This window comes from Dermacentor albipictus, chromosome 8, assembly GCF_038994185.2.
Source record: "Dermacentor albipictus isolate Rhodes 1998 colony chromosome 8, USDA_Dalb.pri_finalv2, whole genome shotgun sequence".
Classification (NCBI taxonomy): Eukaryota; Metazoa; Arthropoda; class Arachnida; order Ixodida; family Ixodidae; genus Dermacentor; species Dermacentor albipictus.
The window spans coordinates 45,546,664-45,571,346 of NC_091828.1; the positions used below are offsets into that span (position 1 = coordinate 45,546,664).

At 44.5% G+C, this 24,683-nt stretch overlaps 1 protein-coding gene across 1 annotated transcript in view; it reads left to right on the forward strand.

Moving 5' to 3' along the window:
- Window positions 1-24,683, forward strand: part of LOC135909731 (cytochrome P450 6a8-like) — a 42,190-nt gene that overhangs the window by 12,695 nt on the left and 4,812 nt on the right. Inside the window, exons 2-8 of the mRNA XM_070524607.1 lie at window positions 1,676-1,775; window positions 2,349-2,401; window positions 6,284-6,380; window positions 13,351-13,476; window positions 15,384-15,621; window positions 18,471-18,601; window positions 21,810-21,906. Coding sequence (XP_070380708.1) covers window positions 1,676-1,775; window positions 2,349-2,401; window positions 6,284-6,380; window positions 13,351-13,476; window positions 15,384-15,621; window positions 18,471-18,601; window positions 21,810-21,906 — 842 coding nt within the window. The remainder of the gene's footprint in view (window positions 1-1,675; window positions 1,776-2,348; window positions 2,402-6,283; window positions 6,381-13,350; window positions 13,477-15,383; window positions 15,622-18,470; window positions 18,602-21,809; window positions 21,907-24,683) is intronic.

Below are 24,683 nucleotides of genomic sequence, written 5' to 3' on the forward strand. Positions count from 1 at the left end.
GGCCAACGCCGCCGACGCCGACGACTCTTAACGCTGTCGCGTTAAAAGAGCGCGACGTTGTCGCCATCCGTCAAGGAGACGTGGACTTATGTGAGGGGAGTACAGGCGCACAGCAGAGATTGCTGCAACACGGTCGTTGAAGAGTGCGGGTAAGATAGTCACTGGGGCAGAGCGCAGAGCTGGATGTGCTGCCCAGTTGTCAATCCTTATACAGGCGCAATTGGCCTGCAAGAGGAAGCAATAGGGCTGTTACGTATGATTTAGCTTTGAACGTGTGTATCGGAATGGATAAGTTGGTCGCAGTATATAGAGAATACAAGGCTGATTCAATGTGGTGCATTTATGTCTGCGTAAGGGTGCAGCAGGTGAACGGCATTTGTTGTGTTATCCACAGTGAAGAATATCAATAAAGTGTCAATTGTCATGGAGCTGGCTGCTCTAAGGGGGTAGCAACCTCGTCAACTGTTATCACTTTTTACGTACCTCTTCCATCCTTATGTATTGAGAGAAATAAATTGTGATATTGCATTTGATAGGGTGAAATAAATGATTTATTTGAATGGGAAGGATATTACAAGTTTATTTCGTCAGCGTTCACCTAGACCACCGTGTCGTTTTGTAACTCGTCTGGCCAAGAATTGTTTTTTGACCGAGAATGGACCAAGAAGTGGGAACAGAATTGTTTATTTGACGTGTGACCGCTTCCGTAGTGTTGCCTACACAATACGGTGCTTTAAGGCGGCTTTGCGTCTGCACGCCGTGCGTCGGTTGTCCGCTTGACAAATTTGCATGGTGTTCATTTTTTCATAAATAGCGGAAGCGTGCTGTACCGTATCTTGAATCCAGTCTGTTCGCAACCGCTGTTGCGTCTAGTAGGAGCATTTCCTTGCCTTCACATGGCACCTTTTCTTTCTCCCGTCCTTCCCCCATGTATGACAACGGCAAGCGATGAGTGGCAAGGCTGCCATTCACTCATTTCAAGACTGCGTCGGTTCTACCCATTCTTTGCCTCCTCTTTCTGCTCCCTCTTTTCAATTCTCTCTACTTGCCCTCTGGACGATTGTACGTTACTATAAAGCTAAGCGCTGCATTTATTGCAATGCTTTTGCGAGATCACGGATATAATAGCAGCCGTTAAGACGATATTGGGCGACGTTAACGCAGCTCCAAAGGGCTTTTGCACATTCGACGTGGTGCAAACGTCCAAACGAGTTTCCGGCGTCATCATTTCTCTCTGCCACGCTTCTGTCATGTATAAGCACACTCTCAGCCACTTCTTAATGCGGCGTCCAAGACAGCTACAGCAGCACCAGCGGTGCAGAAGTTAAGGAAGATGCAAAGGAAACTTCGTTTTAAAAAGGGTTGTTCTTTTTCAACATTGATTATTTCACGTACGGCATCTCCCCACCAATTTGAGTGTCAGGTGTGTGTGTGTGTGCGTGCGTGTGTGTGTGTGTGTGTGTGTGTGTGCGTGTGTACACTCACGGCCTGTTTCAAATAGATCATTTATTGCAGTAAGCATTTTAACGGCATTTTAACGGCTGTACCTTCCGTCTGCCCTTGTTTCTTTTGTCTCGCGCTTCGCTTGCACTATGCAATATGCACTATGCCCCTTGCGATATACTCGAGAAAGCCCCGAGCAAGTCGTGATGACCGTAACCTTCTAATTTCACAGGCAGCGTCGTAAATGCTTCAACGCTTTCGATGGTACTGCAGTACCGACCGTGCCACTACAGAGCCTCATCAGCGGCAATTCCCATGAATTCTGGAAACCCGTAAGTGCAAGATTCATGCATAGGTTGTAAAAGAGAAATTTCTGTGCAAGGATAATTTTAACACGAGCAGAATAAGAAATAACTAATGTTTACACGCGTCTCAATAGTTCGAGGCGGCTATTGGTCTACTCACACGGATGTGTTTACATTTTTGTTATTTCAGTATCCTATTGATTAAAAGGTGTTACCGAACGCTGTGACTACAACGAATATAGAAATACACCAGTAAAAAATAGCAACATAACATTGTTTATGCAACAATTTTACGGCGAGGAACTCGATATGTATAAATGAAGATATTTCTTGAGCGTGATGCTCTACAAGCATGATTATATTTTAATTCCTTGTTAAAAAAAGACTCAGTTACGACCATGCAAGCAGGCTAATTCATCGGCAGATCTAGCCTACCATGCCAGCGACATTTCGAGAACGATAAAACAAATTAGGAAGGTTAAACAATATTTCCGATCAAGAGACATAGACAAAGCGAAACAGCCTCCATAGCTCATCTTCTGATTGAATCAAGGCGCGTTTAGTCCAAGAACGCTTGCAGTGAACGCCTGCCTATTTCAGACTACAATCAAGAGGCTCGATCAATGGATAAAGGAATACGGCAACGTATTTGGGTAAGTAAACGGTACTTTTTTCGGTAACATACGCTTACGCTAGATGTTGTTCTGAGGAAGACAAAGTTCGGCTTAATCATCGCTACTTATTCAGTATTCAGTTGGAAGAAAAATGATAAGACAGCTACTGCAAATGCCGGATGTCACAGTGACTTAGCAGCATAAGTCGGCAAGCTCACGTATGTGTCAGCTCACTCAGACAGGCCCGTGAATCTAAGTGAGCCCGTGTGAAATTGAGTCTAAGTGAGCCCGTCAACTTAGTAGAATTCTGGTGGGTCTGAGTCTGAGCGAATACGGCTGATGGAATGCTGGTAAGTCCGAGCCCAAATAAGTTCGGCTCAGTCTGGTTTGGTGAGTCAGGGCGCAGGTGACGCTGGCTGAACTTGGTGAGGACAAGTCTCAGTCTCACTGAGCCTAAGTAAAATTTCGGTGAGGCTTAGTCCAAATTGGCATGGTTGAATATAATTCTGGTGAGTATGAGTCCGAGTAATGTCAGCTTAGTATAGTTTTAGGTATAGTATAGTATAGTTTTAGTTTAGTTTTCATAGTATAGTACGGTATAGTATAGTATAGTATAGTTTATAGCTCAGTATAGTATAGTATAGTTGCAGCCTGAGTGTTTCCGGCTAATCGTAATTTTGGACAGCTGGTATCCAAGTGAGCCCAGTTAAGTAGCATATTGGTGGATTAGGGTCCGAGTGAGGCCATATAGGTAAAAATCCAGTAAAGTCATATTTTGTGTCAGCCATGTCAAAAAAAAAAAACAAATTACGCCAGATTTCATCTTACGATGACTATCGATGGTGGTGTGACTAACATTCGAGCTATGTAGCCACAAACCGTATTTCTAAAGTCTCGTTTATTTAATATCGGTAGTGCTAACTGTGAAATTTTCGTTGATATCGCTTTATGCAACATAATCCGGCATCGTTGCACTTTCATGTTCGTTTGCCACGAACGCCCATGAGCATGACGGGATGACGATGACTGTACGACGCTGATGCGGTGACGACGAACCGTTAGCAGTGAGCTGGTGCCCAAAGCTACTAGAAACATGGTACAGTGTGAAGGCGTAGAAGGCCTCTCTGCAACGACTTGACGATAGTCCGATAATTATTACGGAAGATGATGATGGAGCGACCACTACGGATGGCATCACAAAGATAATCAAATACGTAGTGGCCCAAGGCGGTAGGCAAGTTTAACCACTGTGTCGTCGGCCTAAGATGATAGATAGATAGATAGATAGATAGATAGATAGATAGATAGATAGATAGATAGATAGATAGATAGATAGATAGATAGATAGATAGATAGATAGATAGATAGATAGATAGATAGATAGATAGATAGATAGATAGATAGATAGATAGATAGATAGATAGAAAGAAAGATAGATGGATAGATGGATAGATGGATAGATAGATAGATAGATAGATAGATAGATAGATAGATAGATAGATAGATAGATAGATAGATAGATAGATAGATAGATAGATAGATAGATAGATAGATAGATAGATAGATAGATAGATAGATAGATAGATAGATAGATAGATAGATAGATAGATAGATAGATAGATAGATAGATCAATTTATCTATCTAATAATGAGATTAGCATTCTTGTCCTAAAGCAGGTATCTTGAGCTGATCTATCTATCTGTAATTCTATAATCTTACCCCGTTACAGGGACACAATGGCACAACTTTTTTAGTAGATTGGAGGAATAGACTATAGTCATGTCATCGCGGTAGTTCAATCGTTTTCAAATCTCCGTCATCCATCTCTCGTCTTGAATCGTATCCGGTGGCCTATGTTGCCTAATACTTTAGAACACAAGACTGATGCACATTGTGGTACCGTTGTTAATCACATCGCCAATGGCGCTGCCCGACATTCCCAGGCTAGAGCGCCAACACTCCTTATGCGTTTGTAGAGAGTAGACGCTGCAAGAGAGCGTTGCAATCTTCGAATACTGCACAGAACCATAACTGTCGATTATGTAGCCTCGACTCACCAATAAAGTTGCAATCGCCAACTAACCTTTCACAACGTGAGGCAAAACTACTGTGTCAGTTTAGGGTAGAGTAACCTTAACTAACTCATGTAATTGTCGAACTGGAAATGCTAACTCAATCATTTACGCTAAGGGAAAGTCTGAACAGACCATCGATCAACTCTGCCACTGCCTTCGACCCGATAAAAAGCGCCAGTCTCTCCACTGAGCCTTGAATAGTTTGAGCGATAGCCCATTTACAAAAGTAAAGGTTTCGGGTGCCTGGCCTCACAGCTAATACCCCCAAAAAAGCCAATAAGGCTCTTCCACAATTCTTGAAAGCTACACATATGAGTTCCTGGTTCTAGATATGCTGCATCTGGCTTGGTACTTGTAAAAGTTCAAGATTCGGGGATTTTCTTTCTTTCAATCCCCCATCTCATTTCTCACCTGCAGGTTAGCGAACAAACTTAACCTTTTTTGTATTTTCTTCTTCCCATTCTCTATGTAGGCCACTAGATACACCTTCGTAATCCTCATGCTGTCATGATCGATAAATTGTCGTCATTACATCTTTGTCTTTCGATTCTTGTTATGTCCTTCTCGCCACGCCATCATCGTCATACAGTCGCCAAACATTTGTGGTTATAGCTTCACCGAGAAGCTGTCGTGGTCATTCCATCATTGTCACTCCAGCTTCTTCATACTAATCTCGTCATGCTGTCGTCATGCTATTGTTGTCTTACAGGCTTTTGTGACACAGTCGTCGCATACACACGTCGTCATCCCATCGTTCTCACACCGAACATATATCATCGGCACCATAGCATCGTAGTCTTACAGCCGTTTTTCTCTTTTGTTGTCATACCGTTGTCATCATACAATCACATTAGTTCTATTGCCGACGTTCTAGCTTCGTCATCCCACTCGCCATTATTGTTACAGAGTAGTCGTCATACCATTGCTTCATGCCGTCGTCCTCACGCAGTGCAGTTATCATCATCACTTTAGTAACGTAATCCTATTTTCGTCATGTCTTCTTCGTCATACCACCCTCGTCGATCAATTGAGGTCATTCCTTCATCATATCACCGTAATCGTGCTGCCATTAAATCGTCATAATGCGGAATTATCACATCATCGTTGTCGTTCAGCTTGCGATTCGAATTTCGTCGTTCCATCATCGTCGTGCACTTGTACTCAACAGATGGTTCTCGTGTCGTTGTCACGCTGTTGTCTGCGCACCATTTTGAATAATTAAGAATCGTTATCTCATTTTGTCATGTCGTTTGTCCAAGCCACTTTTGTTGTTCCGTAAATCTCATCTATTCTTTGTTATTCTGTCGTAGCCCCTGCGTGGGCGTTATTCAATCGTCCTCATGCCGCCATGCTCACTGCTGACCTTGGCAAGTTAGTGCCATTGCAAAGTAGGATAATACTTAGGTATCTTGCATATAGCTGAAGCTGGGGAAGCCTCACGACTGCAACAGATGAGAAAAAGTGACTTCATGATTACGACCTGTCGCTACACTGCTTGAATGCTAATCGTATTACTGCCGACAGTCATCATGTTAGTGGAAGTACCAGGTAAGAATTGCTTATACAAATAAAATGGATTTTTGTATTATTTATATGCGTATTTCGACTAATGCTAAGATGAAGAAAAGTAGTATGGGGCAAGGGAGCATTGGCGTCTATTGCTACTGGTAAATATATAGGGAAGAGGCGGCCGTCGCTTCATTTCAAAACCGTGTAACGAGCCTCGTAGCTTCAAGCTAGCGCTTTGTAGAATACCACGCCGAAATTTGCATCCCGTACACATTGCATGAGTGGCTTAGTTGCTTTTTATATTTGCTTAGCATTCTTTCTAAATGTTTTCGTTAGATTCTTTATAGGAGATACGCCATTCATGGTGGTCAAGGATCTGGACATGATAAATGAAATATTCATCAAGGAGTCAAGCAAGTTTTCAGGGCGTGGCGTAAGTACAAAGTATGCTAAGGTAACGACACCTTGTCTAATGAGGAGTCATCATTTTTATATCACAGGATGCATCAGCCGAGAAGTTTAGCTAGTAGTAATAGTAGTAAACTTAATTTTGTGCGAGATGGGGTTTAGGGAGGATGGAAATTGAAGTCCCGTCTTCTTCTTCCTGAGGCGAAGACCAGGCCTTGCGTTTTGTCGGCGCCTTCAGCCATTTGGACGACGGGCAGTTGGACACCCGAGTCTGAGCTGAGCAGTGCAGTTTCCCACTGATCTAGCGTGGTGATGGGAAGGGGAGGTAATGAGATGGTGCGTTTTTTGGTCCTTATTAGGGGGCACGCACACATTATGTGGTGAAAATCGCCTCTACCTGCACATAATTTACACTCTGCTGTATATAGCCCGGGATGCAGGTGACTGTACGTCACTCGGTTTGGAAAAGTGCTGGTCTGTAAGAGGCGCCAGGTTACTGATTGCCTTTTCTTTTGTGAGCGGTAGGGCAAAGCTCGCTGGCCTGGCGGTAACGCTGGAGGATTTCCTTGTGGGATACCATTCGGTCCCTGCCCGAATGGCGGAAGGATTTGAACTGTTCATCGCAGGATGATGTCCTGCGGCCCCGGATGGCCAGTTCTCGAGCCGCACTGATAGCAACTTCCGTTTCCCGGAAGACCGGAGTGCGCTGGTGCCCAAACGAGTTGCGTTCATCTGCGCCGGGTTTCAGGTGCCGTGGCCAGAAATTTGAGGGCTTCGGGCGAAATTTCCCATTGCCGTCTTTGAGTCGCTGACTATTATTTTGGCTATGGAGGAGGCGTACGCCAAGGTGATTGCGATTTCCTCCTCGAGGTCCAACGAGCTTGCCAGGACATGAGCTAGTAGCGATGGTTTTATTTTGTTGATCTAGTACAGCCGCTGTCACGGCGTCTCGATCGCATTACTCAGCCTCATGTACAGAGGCCACGTCCTTAAAGTTTGCAAAGCGCTTCTGTAACGATTTGGTTTTTTCTTGCCTGCTCTCTTGGTTTTGCAAAGGGTGGGTAATCTTAGGTAATGGTGCGACATCTCTGTGTTTTCTGAACTCTATGGGAACGTCCCATTTTGGACCGAATTGCGTGTTTTGTGTAATCCGAGTGATTACAGAATGTTCTGCCCCGTCTGGAACTGCGAGAGTCTCTCCTGTTACGCAAGTCTTTGTGCTTCTATCAAGCTGGCTTAGTTTTTTTTTCGAAATACTGATAAGCTACTCCCTCTTCCTTATATTTGCTAAAGGGAGGCGCGGAATATGCGGAACGCTATAGTGTGAAAACGGGAAGTGCGACTCTGGCACACAGCAGAATGTATCTTTCAGTCATTCCCTATCAAACATTTATTACACTTCAAATCAAATCAATATTTACTTTCCAGTAAAAGAAACAGAAACAGAACTCCCAAATGATTATATGAACAGACGGGATCGCATGTAAAAAACAGTATATTGGTGCGTGTTCCACGTGGTGCATGTGCCGTACAGTCCTAAAACGTTGGCACTCTTTGGGGCTTACCTTATCTCACCACAATAATCCTCATCTACCTTGCCCACATTTCTTTTCTTTATCGCTGTGCGCCCGGCTTTTCCAGGTCACGAACGGCATGTTCGTTGTAAGCGTGGCATAGCATTCTAGACAAGAAAGTAGTCAGCGCAGAGTTTTAAACAATAGTAACGCAAGCAAGGCGTAGGACGATTATTTTTGTGGGACGAGCCTCAAAGAGTAAAAATTTTAAAGAGTGTTTCATATGGCAATATGCAGATATTATATGGAATTAGGACATGATGGCACTGCATATATGAGTATGAGGTACTTGGGTGTTTTTCTTTTTTTTATGTGGTGGTCAGCGTCTGCGGTCTCAGCTAATGGCTGACAGAGAGGTAAAAAGGGAAGCTCTTCAGAGGATGCAGTAGCTAGAACCACACTGAAGTTTCTCAACCTAAATGTATGCTGGATAGAGACACGGTCTCGGTAGACGCCCACTGTGGTATCGGTACCTATACATCAAAATCCAACATGGAGATGTGGACAAAACAACTTTGCCTATTTCTGCCTTCAAAATACAAGACAACGCAACAATGTACACATAAAAAAAACATTCAACCATATAGTTGGTATTAGCCAATTTCCACGCAGCAAAACTTTTGAAGTTCACAAATGGTGACATATTCAACAATTTCTCTCTTTTATTTTTATACATGCTTCAATCATCTAAATGAAACAAAAAGCCAGTTTTCATAAGTCGTGCTGTGGCGATATCGCTGGCATAAATAACAAAAAGCTTTGTGTATTCACTAAAACACAAGATGATCCTAATGTAAGCAAAACGTACATAAACTCATATAAGACTGTTATGATCACAAACTCCATATAAAAATCTGAAATTACGCTCGCAAGAACAAAAGTTTCCTTAAGCAACAGTATCTGAAAATTAAAAACTAAACTCGGTAAATGTTGAACATGAGCTAATATTCAATACTCTACAAAGCAAAAATTCTAGTTTGTCCAACTGCAAGCACCTTTATGGTGACATGCCAACACCCAATAGACCAGAACTGGCAGAAGTTTTCAAGTTAATGAACAAGCGTAAGACAGCTGGCATAAGGAAGTATAATATGGATAGAATTGAACATGTTCTCAGGAAGGATGGAAGCCTAAAAGCTGTGAAGAAGAAACTAGGAATAGGCAAGAATCAGATGTATGCGTTAAGAGACGAAGCCGGCAATATCATTACTAATATGGATGAGATAGTTCAAGTGGGTGAGGAGTTCTATAGAGATCTATACAGTACCAGTGGCACCCACGACGATAATGGAAGAAAGAATGTCTAGAGGAATTTGAAATTTCACAAGTAACGCCGTAAGAAGCAAAGGAAGTCTTGGGAGCTATGCTAAGGGGGAAGGTACTTGGGAAAGATCAGGTAGCAGCAGATTTGTTGAAGGATGACGGGCAGATTGTTCTGGAAAACTGACCACACTGTATACGCAATGCCTAATGACCTCGATCGTACCGGAATCTTTGAAGAATGCTAACATAATCCTAATCCATAAGAAAGGGGACGCCAAAACTTGAAAAATTATGACCGATCAGCTTACTGTCCGTTGCGTACAAAGTATTTACTAAGGTAATCGCAAACAGAATCAGGAACACCTTACACTTCTGTCAACCAAAGCACCAGGCAGGATTCCGTAAAGGCTACTCAACAATAGACCAGATTCACACTATCACTTAGGTGATAGAGAAATGTGCGGAATATAGCCAACCCTTATATATAGATTTCATTGATTACGAGAAACCGTTTGACTCAATCGAGACCACAGCAGTGATGCAGGCATTACGGAATCAGGGTGTAGATGAGCCGTATCTAAATATACTGAAATATCTATAGCGGCTCCACAGCCACCTTAGTCCTCCATAAAGAAAGAAACAAAATACCAATCAAGAAAGGCGTCAGGCAGGGAGATACGATCTCTCCAACGCTATTCACATCGTGTTTATATGAGGTATTCAGAGACCTGAATTAGGAAGAATTGGGGATAACGGTTAATGGAGAATACCTTAGTAACTTGCAATTCGCTGATGATATTGCCTTGCGTAGTAACTCAGAGGACCCACTACAATGCATACATATGATCTGGAGAGGCAAAGCAGAAGGGTGGGTTTAAGAATTAATCTGCAGGAAACTACTCTTTAACAGTCTCGAAAGAGGACAGCAGTTTACGATAGGCAGCGAGGCACTGGAAGTGGTAAAGGAATAATTTACTTAGGACAGGCACGGACCGCGGATCCGGATCATGAGACTTAAATAATCAGAAGAATAAGAATGGGCTTGGCTGCGCTTGGGAGGCATTCTCAGATCATGAACAGCAGGTGGCCATTATCCCTTAAGAGAAAAGTGTATAACAGCTGTGTCTTACCAGTACTCACGTACGGGGCAGAACTCTGGAGGCTTACGAAAAGGGTTCTACCTAAATTGAGGAGGACGCAACGAGCTATTGAAAGAACAATGATGGGTGTAATGTTAAGTGATAAGGAAAGAGCAGATTGAGTGAGGGTACAAAAGCGAGTTAATGACATCTTAGTCGAAATCAAGAAAAGAAATGGGCATGGGCTGGACATATTCTTAGGAGGGAAGATAACCGATGGTCATTAAGGGTTACGCAATGGATTCCAACGGAAGGAAAGCGTAGCAGGTGGCGGCAGAAAGTCAGGTGGGCGGATGAGATTAAGAAGTTTGCAGGCACAACATGGCCACAATTAGTACATGACCGGAGTAGTTGGAGAAGTATGGGAGAGGCCTTTGCCCTGCAGTGGGCGTAACCAGGCTGATGACGATGAGAATAATGATGGTGCTGATGATGCCAACACCCACAGAAAGTGTGGTTGCGTTTGTTGAGGAGCAAAATAAAATGAACAAATGTTTCGAAATCTTGTCGTCCTAGGCACTGTTTTATTGATGATTACTTCTTGGGCCAAATTAAATGACGAATAAATACCCGTAGACTATTTGTCGAAGAAACTCACTAAGGTGGAGTTTCAAAACTATGAATATCATTTTTAAGCCAGTCATCATCCACTGCGACACACAGCAGACATCCTACTGCTCTTCTGATATGAGATCTATACCTATCCTTGCGCAATATTTTCTTGCAACTTCTACGCTGCCCAGAGCATGGTGACGTAATTCTCTAATGTGGGATATCTTCTGTTCATATGTTTTGTGATGAAAGGCCGACTAGATAATTTGACGAGTTGCCTTAGAGTAAAAAAATATGAACCATTTCGGTGCCTGCAAACAAGGCACCGCATGTTCTTTCATTGGATTTCTACTCACTCAGGCATCGCCGGCAACGAATTTGCTGACAGGGCTGCGCGGTCTGCCCACGAAGACACCCAGACGCGTCCAATAGCGTGAGCGTCAGCGGACGCAGCCAGGGAACTTCGTCTTCTCGCGCACAAAGGAGACAAAGTTTCTGGAGTTCGAGGGCCTTCCACTGCCGACTGTATAAACTTGGCCCCTTGCTACGCCTAAAATTGTCATTTGACCATTCGCGACGCGAAGCAACCTTGCTGTGTCGCTTGTTCCTAAAAGTGGCGTTTACGTATGCTTACTCCTACCATGTGGGAGTGTCCGAGAGCCCGATGTGTGACGCCTGTAGGCGCGAGGAAACCATTGAGCACCTATTGTGTATCTGTCCTCGCTACAATGATCAACGCCTCTCTCTCCCCGTACAACTTTAGACCGACTGGACTCGAGACCGTTCTCCAAGTCAAAGTTACTTGGAACGTGGCCGCACTCGTCACTGGCACAAAAAGCAATTCGAGCCTTAGTACACAACTTGAAGTGCACCGGCTTGAGCGACCACTTTTAGTGTCCCTGTGCACCATCCCTCGGCCACTCAGGGCTGACTTTCTTCCTCGCTTCCTTTTTCTATTCCCGCTTTCCCTTAACGCCAGTGTAGTGCAGCAGGCCGGACTCTCGTATGGTTCACGTCCCTGCCCTTCCACTTCTTGCTCTCAACCTCTCTCTACATTGCACAATCCTGGCAAAACTTTTCGTAATACTAGAGGTGGTCGCAAGGCGTCAGAAAGGCAAAGTGGGCCCATAAGATTGTGATTCGTTGTTATTTCAGAACAGTTAAGCTGCCCAGAAACTTTAGTGTGGCTTTTGAAAAAAAAGTTATGAAAAGGCAGCCATGCAATGTAATAAATATACTGACATGCAAAAATATGTGCTAACATGCCTGTCGTTTGTAATTGAACTAGTTACTTTTAAAGGTAATTTTTTTTCTATCATGAAACATCTGCACTTCGAAAAAAAGATTGCAGCAGATGACATCTTGCATAGTAGCAGAAACTTTCTTTGCGATTTGAACCTTTCGTTAGCCTCCTTGAAGTAGCAAAGGCAGATTTCGACGTAAATGAACATTCTACTCGGTGTATGAACACCATGTCTATACGATGTGCTCAGAATTCTCTGGATACGGGTTGCATATGGTGCACACATACAATGTGCATGTGGGGTGCTTAAAGTGCAGCAACAGGTGCAGATTTCATCGACACGCATACGGCGCGCTTATCTATGTTTACCTTCTCAATGTTTTTTTTTTCTCGCACGCAGCCTTACTATGCGATTTCATAAGGGTAGGTTGGTGTTAAGGGTCTCAACATGAAAGCCGTCCTCTTTGGCACATGTAGGGTCGAAAAAAATTTACCGTGTATGCTTGTTGATTTTGTGCAGTGCAACGTTCATGCCGACGCTCAGGTTTCTCTAAAGTACGTGAACATTTACTGAGAGTTTGAAGTTGATTCAAGTGTTACAATCGAAGTTCCGGTTTATATAGAAGTGTTCAAAGGCGACTGAAATTACGTGATTGGATGGAACCAGTTTCAAAGAAATAACCCCATAGTTGCTTTTTCTAACGAGTGCACGGTGCAGTGTTCCATCTTTTCTTCTTCAGAAAATAATATTCAATAATTTGATTTCGACACATCAATGTAAGCACTGCGGTAACTCGACTGAAGATATATTATGGTAGAAGGTATACCGCCATCCTCGTCGTCAAAAAAAGCATCGCTTTACGCCATCTAGACTCAAATGACCACTTGAGGTCATGAAGATACCTTGAGCGAATAATGTTCTACATTGCTCCTTCGGAAAGCAGCGTAATTTTCCGAGCCTCACCAGACACTTCTGAGATCCTCTGTGAAGTAGACGGCACTAATGTAAACAGCATGGGCTGTGATTTAACGGAACGCAACGTGTTACAATTATTTTGCGCGCCATTCGTCATGGATATTGTGCGCGTCAGTATGTCGATTACTGTCGCAAATGCTGCTTACGAAACTGCATTCAATGCTTGTTTTTCTTCTAACAGCTCTGGCAGCTACATATCATATGAACGTTTTCCAGAACTTTGTTTTAAACTCTTATTTTTTCCACAGCACATGTTTAACATCATCGAGCAGGATCCACTCTTCGCTAGGTACATCATCCTTTCGAAGGGTGCAGTGTGGAAGAGCTCCCGAAACTGCATGTCGCAGTTCTTCACCTCCTCCAAGCTCAGAGCGGTAAGTGAAATCAGCGCACGAACGCTGATGAGAAGCTTGTAATGACGTCACGTTCACAGCTTAGGGTTGAAAAAGTGACAGTAACATTTCACTTCATGAACACGGGCGATGCGCAAGCGTATGAGGGCCACAGCGCTCACAAAGCTATCGGCCGTCGGTGCGCCTAGACGTCTGCACTGTGTCCGCATCACAGACCGCTTTCAAGTTACGGATCGTGCGGCCACGCTACACGCAGCAGCCGCTGGAGTAGAACACCCTGCCTCGGTACAAAGACGGCACGCTTCTTCCCCGCTTTCCTCCCCTGCACGAGCAAGATTGAGCCGCCATCGCCAGCACACCATCACATGTTTTCACTTGCACACACAGCATAGTCCGCGCGCAGACGATGTTATCACGATACAAACCCGGTACGTCCATGCTGCACACAGAACCGGTAGTAACTGACAGAGGAGGCCAACCCAGCGTGCCTCTGCCTACCCTCCTCCTCAACGATGTTTCGCCTCTTTTCTCCTTCCCCACTTCTCTCAACGCCACCTAGACGTTCCTCTAGGTGGCGTTGCTTTGCCGCGCACACAGCGCGCTCCTTCGTGCTGACCCCGGCGCGCGATTCTCTTCTCCACCTCCATTTGCCATCCTCCTCTTGGCGTTTGCTTCCTTCACTGTTTGAAGCTTCGGCAATTTCAGTGGCGGGCCATTTACGCTTGCGCGTAAAAGGGTAGCAGCAAAATTAGACAGTCTGTCATGAACAGGCAATTATGTGACGCCGCTAAGACCTTACTCTAAAGCTCTTAATACGTACTCGTATTGTGTAGAAATTTTGATATGACGCACGCTGTTAAATTTCCCCATTATACATAAATGATGTTCTTATCATTTACTCCATATTTAATTGATGATTTCTGCACTTATTACTGACAAGTATTTGAGTTAATAAATTACGTCAGCAATAAACGCGACTCCGTCACATCCCCTCTTGTATATATTCAATTTTATTGATGGTACGTGTAGATGATCCTGTGCACCGCAGTTTATAAAAATTAGGGCATTTTTCTAATTATGGAATTCGGTAGTTAAAGGTTGAGGCATGTGTTTGCATGTAAATGTGAAGGAAGGTTCCAAATATGGCGTTCATGCAATGTTTTTGTACACATGCGCAAAGCAAGGTACCTATGCAGATGGGGGCGTGTTCTCGACGAGCGCTTTCTGCGATATCGCTTTCATTGCGCGCTTACTGTCTGATTGAGCGAAACTGGATGAGCTGTTTGAGTGCTTGAGCAATTCACGTCAAAGCGATGGTATTGCGGAAAGTGGTCGTACGAGTATACGTGTCTGGTAGCGAAGGTTACGTAAGAGACCTTGCGTCCCCATAGGTAACTAATAAAAAACTTACCTTTCTGATTTCGCTAAAGCTTTTACTTAAAAGTGCCGCTGCGTGGACACTGGCTCCGCCCCTGCAGTGAGTGGCATTTACGGCGCAAAAAAAAAACATAACGTGACATCAAATATATGTTATATGCTATTGCTGATGTATAATTCCTTTACAATTTTCTATTTCTATGTTGCTGTTTCGGCATATCATAATTCGTTTTTGTCGCACGTACACCCACTCCTACATAGTCCTAATGGGCTGCAGCATGAATAAATAAGTAAATAAATAAATAAATAATTAAATAAAAGATAAAGATTACATCATGCGTGCCCATAAGTTATCATAGCGATACATCCATATATGAATCTGTTCGCTCACGCGCACGTATATGCACAGACGCGCACATACGCACTCACATATTTGAAAAAGAAGAAGAAAGTCGACATTCAAGTTATTTAAAAAAATAAATTTAGCCAGTGTCCTTGAAATGTGCCGAGTTGCCTAAAGAACTTGAAGTCTTCGCTCATTCATGCCACAGGTGATGCCGTCTCTGCTGCACGCCCAGCAGCAGTTCATCGATATCCTAGACGAGCGCGCGGAGCGCGGCGTTGACGTGGACATCAACAGCCTCTGCGAGCGCTTCACCTTTGACGTGATTGGCAAGGCAGCGTACGGCATCGACACGAACGTGCAGCGCAATCCCGACTGCCCGTTGTTTAAGGACGCACTCGCCGTCCTTCCGAACGTCACTTCGGGCCTTCTTTACCATCTTGCCCGTGAGTGATAACAGTGCAATTCATCGACGCGCTGAGCTTGAGTATCAAGAACGCAGCGAAGCGAAGACGAGGCGAAATTAAGGCCTTTTTTATGCGAAGCATATTACGAGAGCTCAACCCAGCTCCTCAGGCGCGGCGGTGTCGCCTTCAATGACCTTTGACACCATGCCATACCACGTGACCCCGTGACGTCACGACAGAGGAGAAACGGGGCTCCAACTCGCGGCGTCGCGGCGGTATATAAGCAGCTGCGCTTGTTTCTAGGTGGCTTTGGCTCAACTCTTGCAAGGTGGGCTGGGTGGGAATCGAACCAGGGTGTCCGGATTGTGAGACGGAGACGCTACCACTGAGCCACGAGTACGATGCTTCAAAGAGTTACAAAAGCGCCTCTAGTGAATGCGGTGTTGCCTTAGAAACGAGCTGTTTCTAAGGCTCAGGCGTGCGTCGCTTGCTCACGCGCACATTTCGTTGCCGCGCCGAACGCTGCGTTGCTCGACGCTCACCGCGTCCAATGCGGGGCGCGTAGTCGCTGCGCCGTAGCCCATTGTCTTACACCCCTTGGCGGGTCGACGGGAACGCTGTCGCGTTCCACTCTTGAATATAGCCAAGCAACAGCAGTTCACCAGGCTAAACAGTGGTTCAACAACTGAAATAAAGGCTAGTATGCTTCGCATCCTGGGCTTAACCTTAGCTAAGCCACAGCCATTTTTTCGAAGCGATAGCTCTCAATAGCTACGCTCATAAGCTTGTGTGGTTGTGGGACGGTGATAGAACACGGTAGGCGATGTGAGCGCGAGGAGTAAGTACGAGGAAGAGGACGAGAGTAAGGAGTGGGAAAGGAAGCACGTGCGCAGAGGGCAAAGAAAGAAGGAGGTGGTGAAACTGTTTCGCTCGGGCAGAATTGTAACACAGGTCGGAGGAGGAGAGGGAAGAAAGTTGAGCGTCAGACCACATCATCTCCAGACAAATGCAGCTCGGGAAACTCAGCACGGTAAACGTAAAGCTATCACTCACTTTGATTGTCACCTTCTTATTCCTAGCGAGCTCCTTTATAGCTTCATATTATATTTTGGAGGAAAAAACTAACGAATAAGCTAAAGTAAAACTGCAATGAAGGAAAGTACACCGTACCAACGTACATACTACTCGAGTAGTTTTATATCTCGGCTGCGGGTAATAGTCCTCTGAAGACAGTTTTTCAAAGCGTTCATTAGGGTCCAGTCGCGCGCCTACATTGTATTGCAATGCGCAGTCATTCGTAAAAGGCAGAATATGACGAGAAGGGGAAGCTTGTATGATGAATACTTGGCGAGCAACTGAAGCGTAAACCCAGAGCCAAATCTGCTCCTTTTGGCCCCTGGGTGTATGGCTTGCTGTTCCGTAATGGCGAGTAGGTCAGCGGGCCGTAAAGATTGTTGGCTTGAGAATGAGGTTGCTATCGTTCGCCCACTGGTGATCATTTTGGTCGCCAAAATTTTTATTTATGTTTACTCTTAGAAATTGATGGGCCCTTTGCGTTATCGACGTCGTGTCTTCTCACAATGTTGCACTAAAAAAATAGTGTTATTATCGGACTTTTTAAGCTTTTTCTTGTCGACGTGAGATGGCGTCAAATCGCAGAGACATCTTCCAGATGCACTCCATACCTTGTGCTCGAAGCTCTCTTCACTACCGCCGTGGGCTATATTCAATTCTGGCGTCGTAATGCACCCATTATATAAATATTTAAAAAAAACAATGTTTCCAGCAAATGACCACGATTGATTCCGGCGAGGAGGCACGATGTACGGCTTCGTTTTTCTGGATTGACACTTTCCTTTCTTTTTTTCATACTTCAGTTATGAAGAGTATAAAACCGCAGTTATGAAAACACAAACGGAATGTCTTTAAATTGAGGAAACAGCTGAGTTCTGCTTACGCTCGTCGCGTACTGACAGAGCATCACTCACACGAGATGTGGAGCGCACCACATTCCTTCCTTATAATGATCGACACAATCACAGGGCAATCGGCTCGACGATGGCCAATGTACGTAGAACGCACCTAGAGAAGTTTGGCGGGTACGGGCTCAGCGGCCGTATTCACAAGAGTCCTCTTACGTGAGTCCGCTCCATCACTTGGTCGTGTTTCTGCGGCCCCCACTGATAGTGATCGGCGTGCTAACCGGACAGTGGCCGCGGGAACGGTCATTTTGAATTTGTACTTGAAAAGGAAATTTTTGCGAATGTTGGGTTGGGGGTATAATGAATGCGGTCCTATAAGTTAGTGAATGACACTAGAATCTATGATAAGTCGAAGATTTCAGTGCATTGTTCTTATAATTTTAGTAATTCATAGCTACTATTGTTCGTTTCAGCTTCTGTGAACAAAAACGCTGTCTGATTCTTTTCTGAAGTGCCACTAGCTGTTAACCTGCAAGAAATTACAACTTCCCTGCAAAACATGCAGACGCTTCCTTTCAGGTTACAAGTGTATGAACTTAAAGCCAAAATATCTTAAATAAGATCTGGGAAAGATGTGCTCACAGCATCACCAAACTGAGTAGTTGTACACAAGCACAAATCGAGGTTTTCTCTTTGTAAGCGCGTGGACGCTTACACTAAGCCAAGAAATTGATACATGTAATGCTTCCCAGCTAATAAAATGTTCCACTTAAGTATTGCTAACACTAAGAGCGCAATAAAGGCAAACCATAGTGACTTGGTGCTCCGAGCATTACGTCTTTCTTTGTGTTTTCTTTTTTGTTGATTGTTTTTCCTCGTGTACAGGTACATATTTGTGGCGGTAACCCCAGATATGCTCCCGGGGATAACAAAACCGAATAAATGTTGAAATATGTTTCATTGCAGAGAACCTCTTCCACTGGCCATGGCTCCTTAACTTACTTGCCCTGGCTTTAGGCGCCTTCTACGCTAATCCTCTGGCTGACATGACTAGGAAGTCCACTGAAATTATCCAACATCGAAGAAACAACCCGCAGGTTCGTGTATGAAAGCTTGCCTCTACGCATTGTATCCTGGCTCATATTTATAATTCATTACGATTTCTAAATGCGATGACTTTAGCAAGCGTAACATATTGCGTTGAACTCTTCTCGTGTTGAACGACCTTGCCCCCATTCGGCGGACGCAAATACAATGTCCCTAATTATATGTTTGATTTCGGCCTTCTATTCTGTTCACAGTGCATACTGCAAACCAAGAAAGGCTTTGATAAGATTGTCGTTGAGTACCCGTCTTTTTTTTTTATTTCGCCCGTTTATCTGTGCCGTTAGTATATATGCAGACTCATGTCGTCTAAAAACTTGGCAATGTGACGCACGCATCTTGTTTGTAACGCCAATCCTGCAAAGCAGCATTCAAAGATTATAAACGCAACAAAGCGTGAACCATTTCTGCAGTTATAGCTTTCCATGGCTTAGTTGTTTTCGTCTCATGCTACAGAAATTGAGTAGTCGCGCAACTGATAAGAAAAGCACAACTTCGGGAAGCTCACTCCAACACGTACGCCAAGGTGAACTTCCTGAAATCAGACAACGCCAAATGAAGAGAGGGCTCTTACTAAGCCGTTGAATGACACCAGTTTATTGTAAGCATTGGTTTGCTGTTACGCCGGTTGTACTGTTATCCTTGCAGAATAAGCAGGGAAGGGGTACAGGCGTAAGTAACATATATCGGGATAAACTAGAGATAGGTAAGATTATATACCGCGATGGATGAAGTAAAACCTGATTATCTCACGCAGGCTTGGCGACTATTTGAGGCCATCAGAAATCAGCCCCACTATTAAATTTATACCATAATGTAGTAATGCAAACAAATTCACCAAGCGAGAACTAGAGGGTGTGTGCTTCTTCCAGAAACGCTGTGGTTCGAAGCTGACGGGAGTGTTGACTGCTCAGCGATCGGGATAAGCAAGATGCCATTAGACTAGTGTTTGAAGAAAGGATAGATGAGATAGGAACGCGATCAGTACAAGCATAGATAATAATATAACATAAGAAGAGACAGGTGGAATTCTATGTTGTGATACGGTAAGACACAAGCAACAAGCATAGGCTAGATGAATGTTTGTCGCTACCCGCATACAAAGGCTCAGCCACAACCTACCATTATCATCAAGAATACTATCAGTGGCGCACGCTATCTGGCTTGAATACTAGCATAGTGCGAAAACAGGGGAAGTTTCCTCGGACGATGAAAAAAAAAATAGACCTGCACCTGCTCTGATCCGCAAGTTTCATTAAAGACCTTAGCAATATATACATCTAACACAACAAACAAGAAGCACACAAGCTAGACCAAACAAGAAACAGTAGGCACGTAAACTATAGATCTGTAACAACGCTTCCACGTACACATACCACAACACGTTTGCCATTTGCCGAGAAAGGATATATTGTTATCCACAGAAGCGGTCGACCGATGACTGACGCATATTTTGTTTCCACAATGTGGTACGCTTAAATGACGTAGCAAGTTACGCGTTTTTTTTATGTTGCACAGTGATGACAGTATTTACATAGTAAGTCGCGCACAGACTGGTGCCACACCCCACAGTACTGATGTGTGTTATTGTTTATTCATCCGTGTGAAATTGGCCTAGTTCATTTATGCATCTATACCAAATCATCCAGTGCCAGCTCTCACGAGTGTAATTTTCGTGCTAGATGGTATTAGCCCCTTCGACCAATGTAGATATAGAAACTAACATACAGCTATTAGCCGTCATCTTGTCGACTGAAGAAAACTCGTCCATCATCTAACGTCCATCATTCTTTGACATACTTCGATCGTCCAGACTCACGCAGCGTCGTTTCCGGATCCCAGGGAATACGCCAGCTTCAAGGGACATTTATCATTTCTTCGTCGTAAGAAAAGACAACCACTACATTTTAATGGTGTTATTCTAGCTCATGACAATCCATACTGACTTCTAGGCGCAATAATTCGCACCAATCTCTGAAGCGCTCGTGTTTTTTGTCGCAAGCAGCGTGACAAGGATACGACCGCGTGTGCGATGTCCACAACGTTAGGCAAATTCGTAGAACGATAATTTTCAGAATACGGTTCCTACAATACAAAATGAAAAGTATACCAGCCACCTGAAGCCACATTAACTGTATTAATATGTTTTGTTCGCGTTTTATAGAAGGTGATGGTTATGCACTTTGTATAGCATCCTCCTAGGTAATGTACTGAATTTAGCTTAAAGAAGTTAGTTGCTATGCGTGGTAAGTTCGTACGACGACAATGCGAAGTAGTCTGCTGTGGTGCAACGACAATGGTAGTATTGTGTAGCTTGATTTCTCGCATAACGCTGCTGCGTCACTTGAAAGCGAGACATGTCTCTCAACCTTATGGGTACAACACCAATATAATAAGAAGTTTCATAGTTTTATTTTTATAATGTGCACTGTAGGCGCTTAATTAGGGGCTATAATTTAGCTAGATATTTTCATTATAGGTTACTGCTGGTCCGCAAGCCTTATTGACATGCCTTGCACTCCTGCCGTTAACCACATTATCAAAAGCTCGCGCACTACAAGATGCTAGGTGGTAGTTTGTAGCGTCGAAGTTTGGCTTGAATAAAGCGACCCGTGCCAAAGACCACTATATAATGAGCTAAAACACCAATGACGCATATTGGCAATATCGCGTATGCCCCAAGGTATCACCCTCGCTACATATCAACGACAATAAGTGGGAAATTATGTAGCGTGTCACCAACCATGTCAGCCCATTGCCTATGACATAGCGCTATTGAGTTTGAGGAGGCGGGTTCAATTCCGCCTGCATTTCGAGCGTAGAAAAATGCAAAGATGCTCCCGTTTATAGGAGCGTTTTTACGAAAGTTAGTTTCACGTTTATGAACGTCATGCCATCAAAATTATTCCAGAAATATCAGTTATGGCGTGTCACATTGACGTAGCGTAGTTTTGAAACATAAAACCTGAGCATTTATTTTCTGTAGCGTGTCATCAGAAATGATATTCCAGGAACTAATTTGCCGGAGGAGCAATATAGTTAAGGAATATATAGGTTGTTTTAGTTTTCAGTAATATGAAGTACTTAGGACACTCACCTGTCGATTGGTATTGAATTCAAAGAATAAACATTCCTTGCTTGAAGTAACATTGTTAAACTGTATGTTTACTCTACTGAATGTATTATTATTATTTTCATCAGGTGAGAGTACCGGACATGGCTCAAATTCTTCTCGACGGTCTGCTCAATGCGGAAGAACCTGAAGTCGGGAAACATGACGTCACCGCAGGCAGTACAGGTATCACGTGAACTCCCAACTTCACATATCTACCGAACTCCTTGTGATAAGTCAGGCAAAAAACACCGAAACCTGGCAGAAAAAGAACCGGACGTCCTCACGTCCAGATACGAAATACACTGAGATAACACAAGGTCCACTGATATACGTACCTTATAAATTTTAAGCAGCGAGCCGAGTGTTAAACACGCCCATCGCGATGCTATTTTCGGAAAGTTTATTAACGTTTCAGGTAGCCTCAAAAATCCACAGTGTGGTGTGCAACTTTTTAAGGAGATGAAGTACTTCGGCAACAAATAGTTTTCGCCTCAATAAGGCCTATTGGCAGCGAGGAGTTACGGAGTCGCCCTCTATCGGAAGCGCCTGGCTGGCGTAGTATGAGGGATCACGTGGCGCGCTCCTCATAGCTTTTGCTGTCAGCGCTCACTGAAAACACCACGCGCGAGCTTTCCCGGACATTTCTGTAAGCACTTTCGAAACGATAGAAGTTTCTTACTGTCTAAATAATAATCTTGGGCAAACTGAAAGCACACAATCGTTTACAGTCGCTATCTCTTTACCGAATACGTACAGTGAACGCCACTGCGCAAGGTCGCCGCGATGGAGTCTGCCGAACCGGCTTCTTGCGTGAAAGGTAGGTGAATACTGAGAGCAAACTATGTGAAATATGTTCTTATAGTGTTTGTATAACTAAATGGAGCGTAATAGAATGAAGCCTCAATGCAGCGATCGCGCAGATTCGCAGCGACCGACTGCGCGTCTGCATGCTTGTCCGCGCACTGTTTCGCTTTCTCCGCGCGCTCGTTTTCGCACCGTGCCATGAGCTTTAGACCGCAGAATACGAGCATTTGACAGTATACAAGCAACCATTGTTGCGTGGGCGCTATCAGAGCTGTTCAAAAATAATTTCATTGTAGAGACTCCGACGCCTACGGGGACTGTGATGTGCCGTCGCGACGATTCAATCTTTTTTTTCTTCAAAATTCTTTGACCATTCGATACTATTTCTCGAGTTGCGTCGCACTGTATGTTTATCGGCGTACTCAGCGTGCGATTTCCCGCTGCTCCTTTTTTGTAATCCAGTGCATTAATTCATAACACAAACATGACCATATGCCATGCTTTCTTCAAATGTGCTTCTTACCGCTGCCTTTCCACTCCACTGAACTAGCCAGTATCTATAGTATCGACAAGTTGATAGACCAAACCGTCATGACATTAGTCAGGCAGCTGACTCGGGCGTGCGCCTCAGTGCGCGTTTTAGAACATCGCAGACCGGGCGCCGTAGCAGAAATCTTCCCCGCGTCTGTGCTTGCATACACGAGTTGTAGCCGATGACTGTTTGCCGGTTTTATGTTTCGCGAGCCAAGCTTCGCACAGCTTCTTGTCCTGCGGCTACGTGTGAATAAGGCTGACACCGGCCTCCGTTACGTGCGTCCGGCCCTGCGGCACCGAGCAGTAGCCTACCATGTCGGGCGCCTTCAAAGGCAGCCACTACCTGTTGTAGTGCTTTCAAGCGTTGTAAAGGAGACACTCGAAGCGGGAAAATTTCGCCACTAAATGAAAACCGCAGCGTACGAGGGAATTTAAACTCGTTTTCAGCTCGCTTCGGCGCGCCCGAAGCAGCCGACGCGGCCGCTATGTCCACGTGATCCCTCCTAGCACGTCACGCCGACGGTGGCGCCAGCTTTTCCAGTGGTGGAGCTCGAGGCCAATAGCTGCTGACGCATCGTCTACTAAGGGACCAAATGTTGAGAGCATGTGGCGGGCATCATTGGCGAAGATTATCCATCTATTGACTAGTTTTACAGCCCTAGACAAGCATCGCCAATAGATGGCGCGACTTGTCCAGAGATTGAACCCGGCTCCAGTACGCGCCACAAACATGAGGACACGTGGTGTGCCTCGATCGGTTAGCCTTCTTACCGTCCGCCCGACTCGCCGAACGGAATCGCTTACCATTGAGCTTAAAGGACGCAAGCTTAAAGGACGCAAGTGCCTTCGTTGTGCGGCGGACCAGGCAGAGGTTCGCTTGGAGCAAATGCTGACTAACCAATTGCACCGCGCTGCCGAAACGGTTGAAGAACGATAGTCATGTGGTAATCATCTGATGATCGTACTGGTCAGGGAAGTGCTTCTGACAGAATCGAAAGGTGTCCGTAAGAAGCAGCCTGGACTGGTCCAAAGCGGAATATCGCTCGATGTGTGCATCGCACTTCCTACAATGTCAAGCAGACAGCGTGTATAGGCACAAGTATCTGGTGTTATTTCCGCCCCACGCAAGCTTCCTTGCTTATGCCACGGAATTGTCTCGAATGATGAAAGAACTGGCAGTTGCTGCAAAAACACATGCTCAAGGCGTTTGTAAAATGCGCGATGAACGTTGCTTATGAAATCAGATTGTATTGTGAGAAATCATCTACCTGGCAAAATGACCGCTGCGTTATTTATCATGGAAGGAAACATGGACTTTGGATAAGAAACAATGGCAATGCGCATTTGCCTGCGCATTGTCGAGTTTAAGTGTGCGCTCCGCGGCTTCGGGGGATTGAGATTCTGCGAGACGCAGGCATTCCACGGCTAGAGAGTTGATGGAAGCGTTTTATGTTGCCTAGAGAGGGAATGCATGCGTTAGCAAAACTTTTTTTCTTTAGCCGCGAGCAAAGGTACATGCGCGGTACGTTGCGGAGTCATAATCACCATACTCCTATTTCAAACACTTTGCTTTGTTTGTTGTTTCATTGCGTTAGTGTGATAAACTCCTTATACCAGCGCGT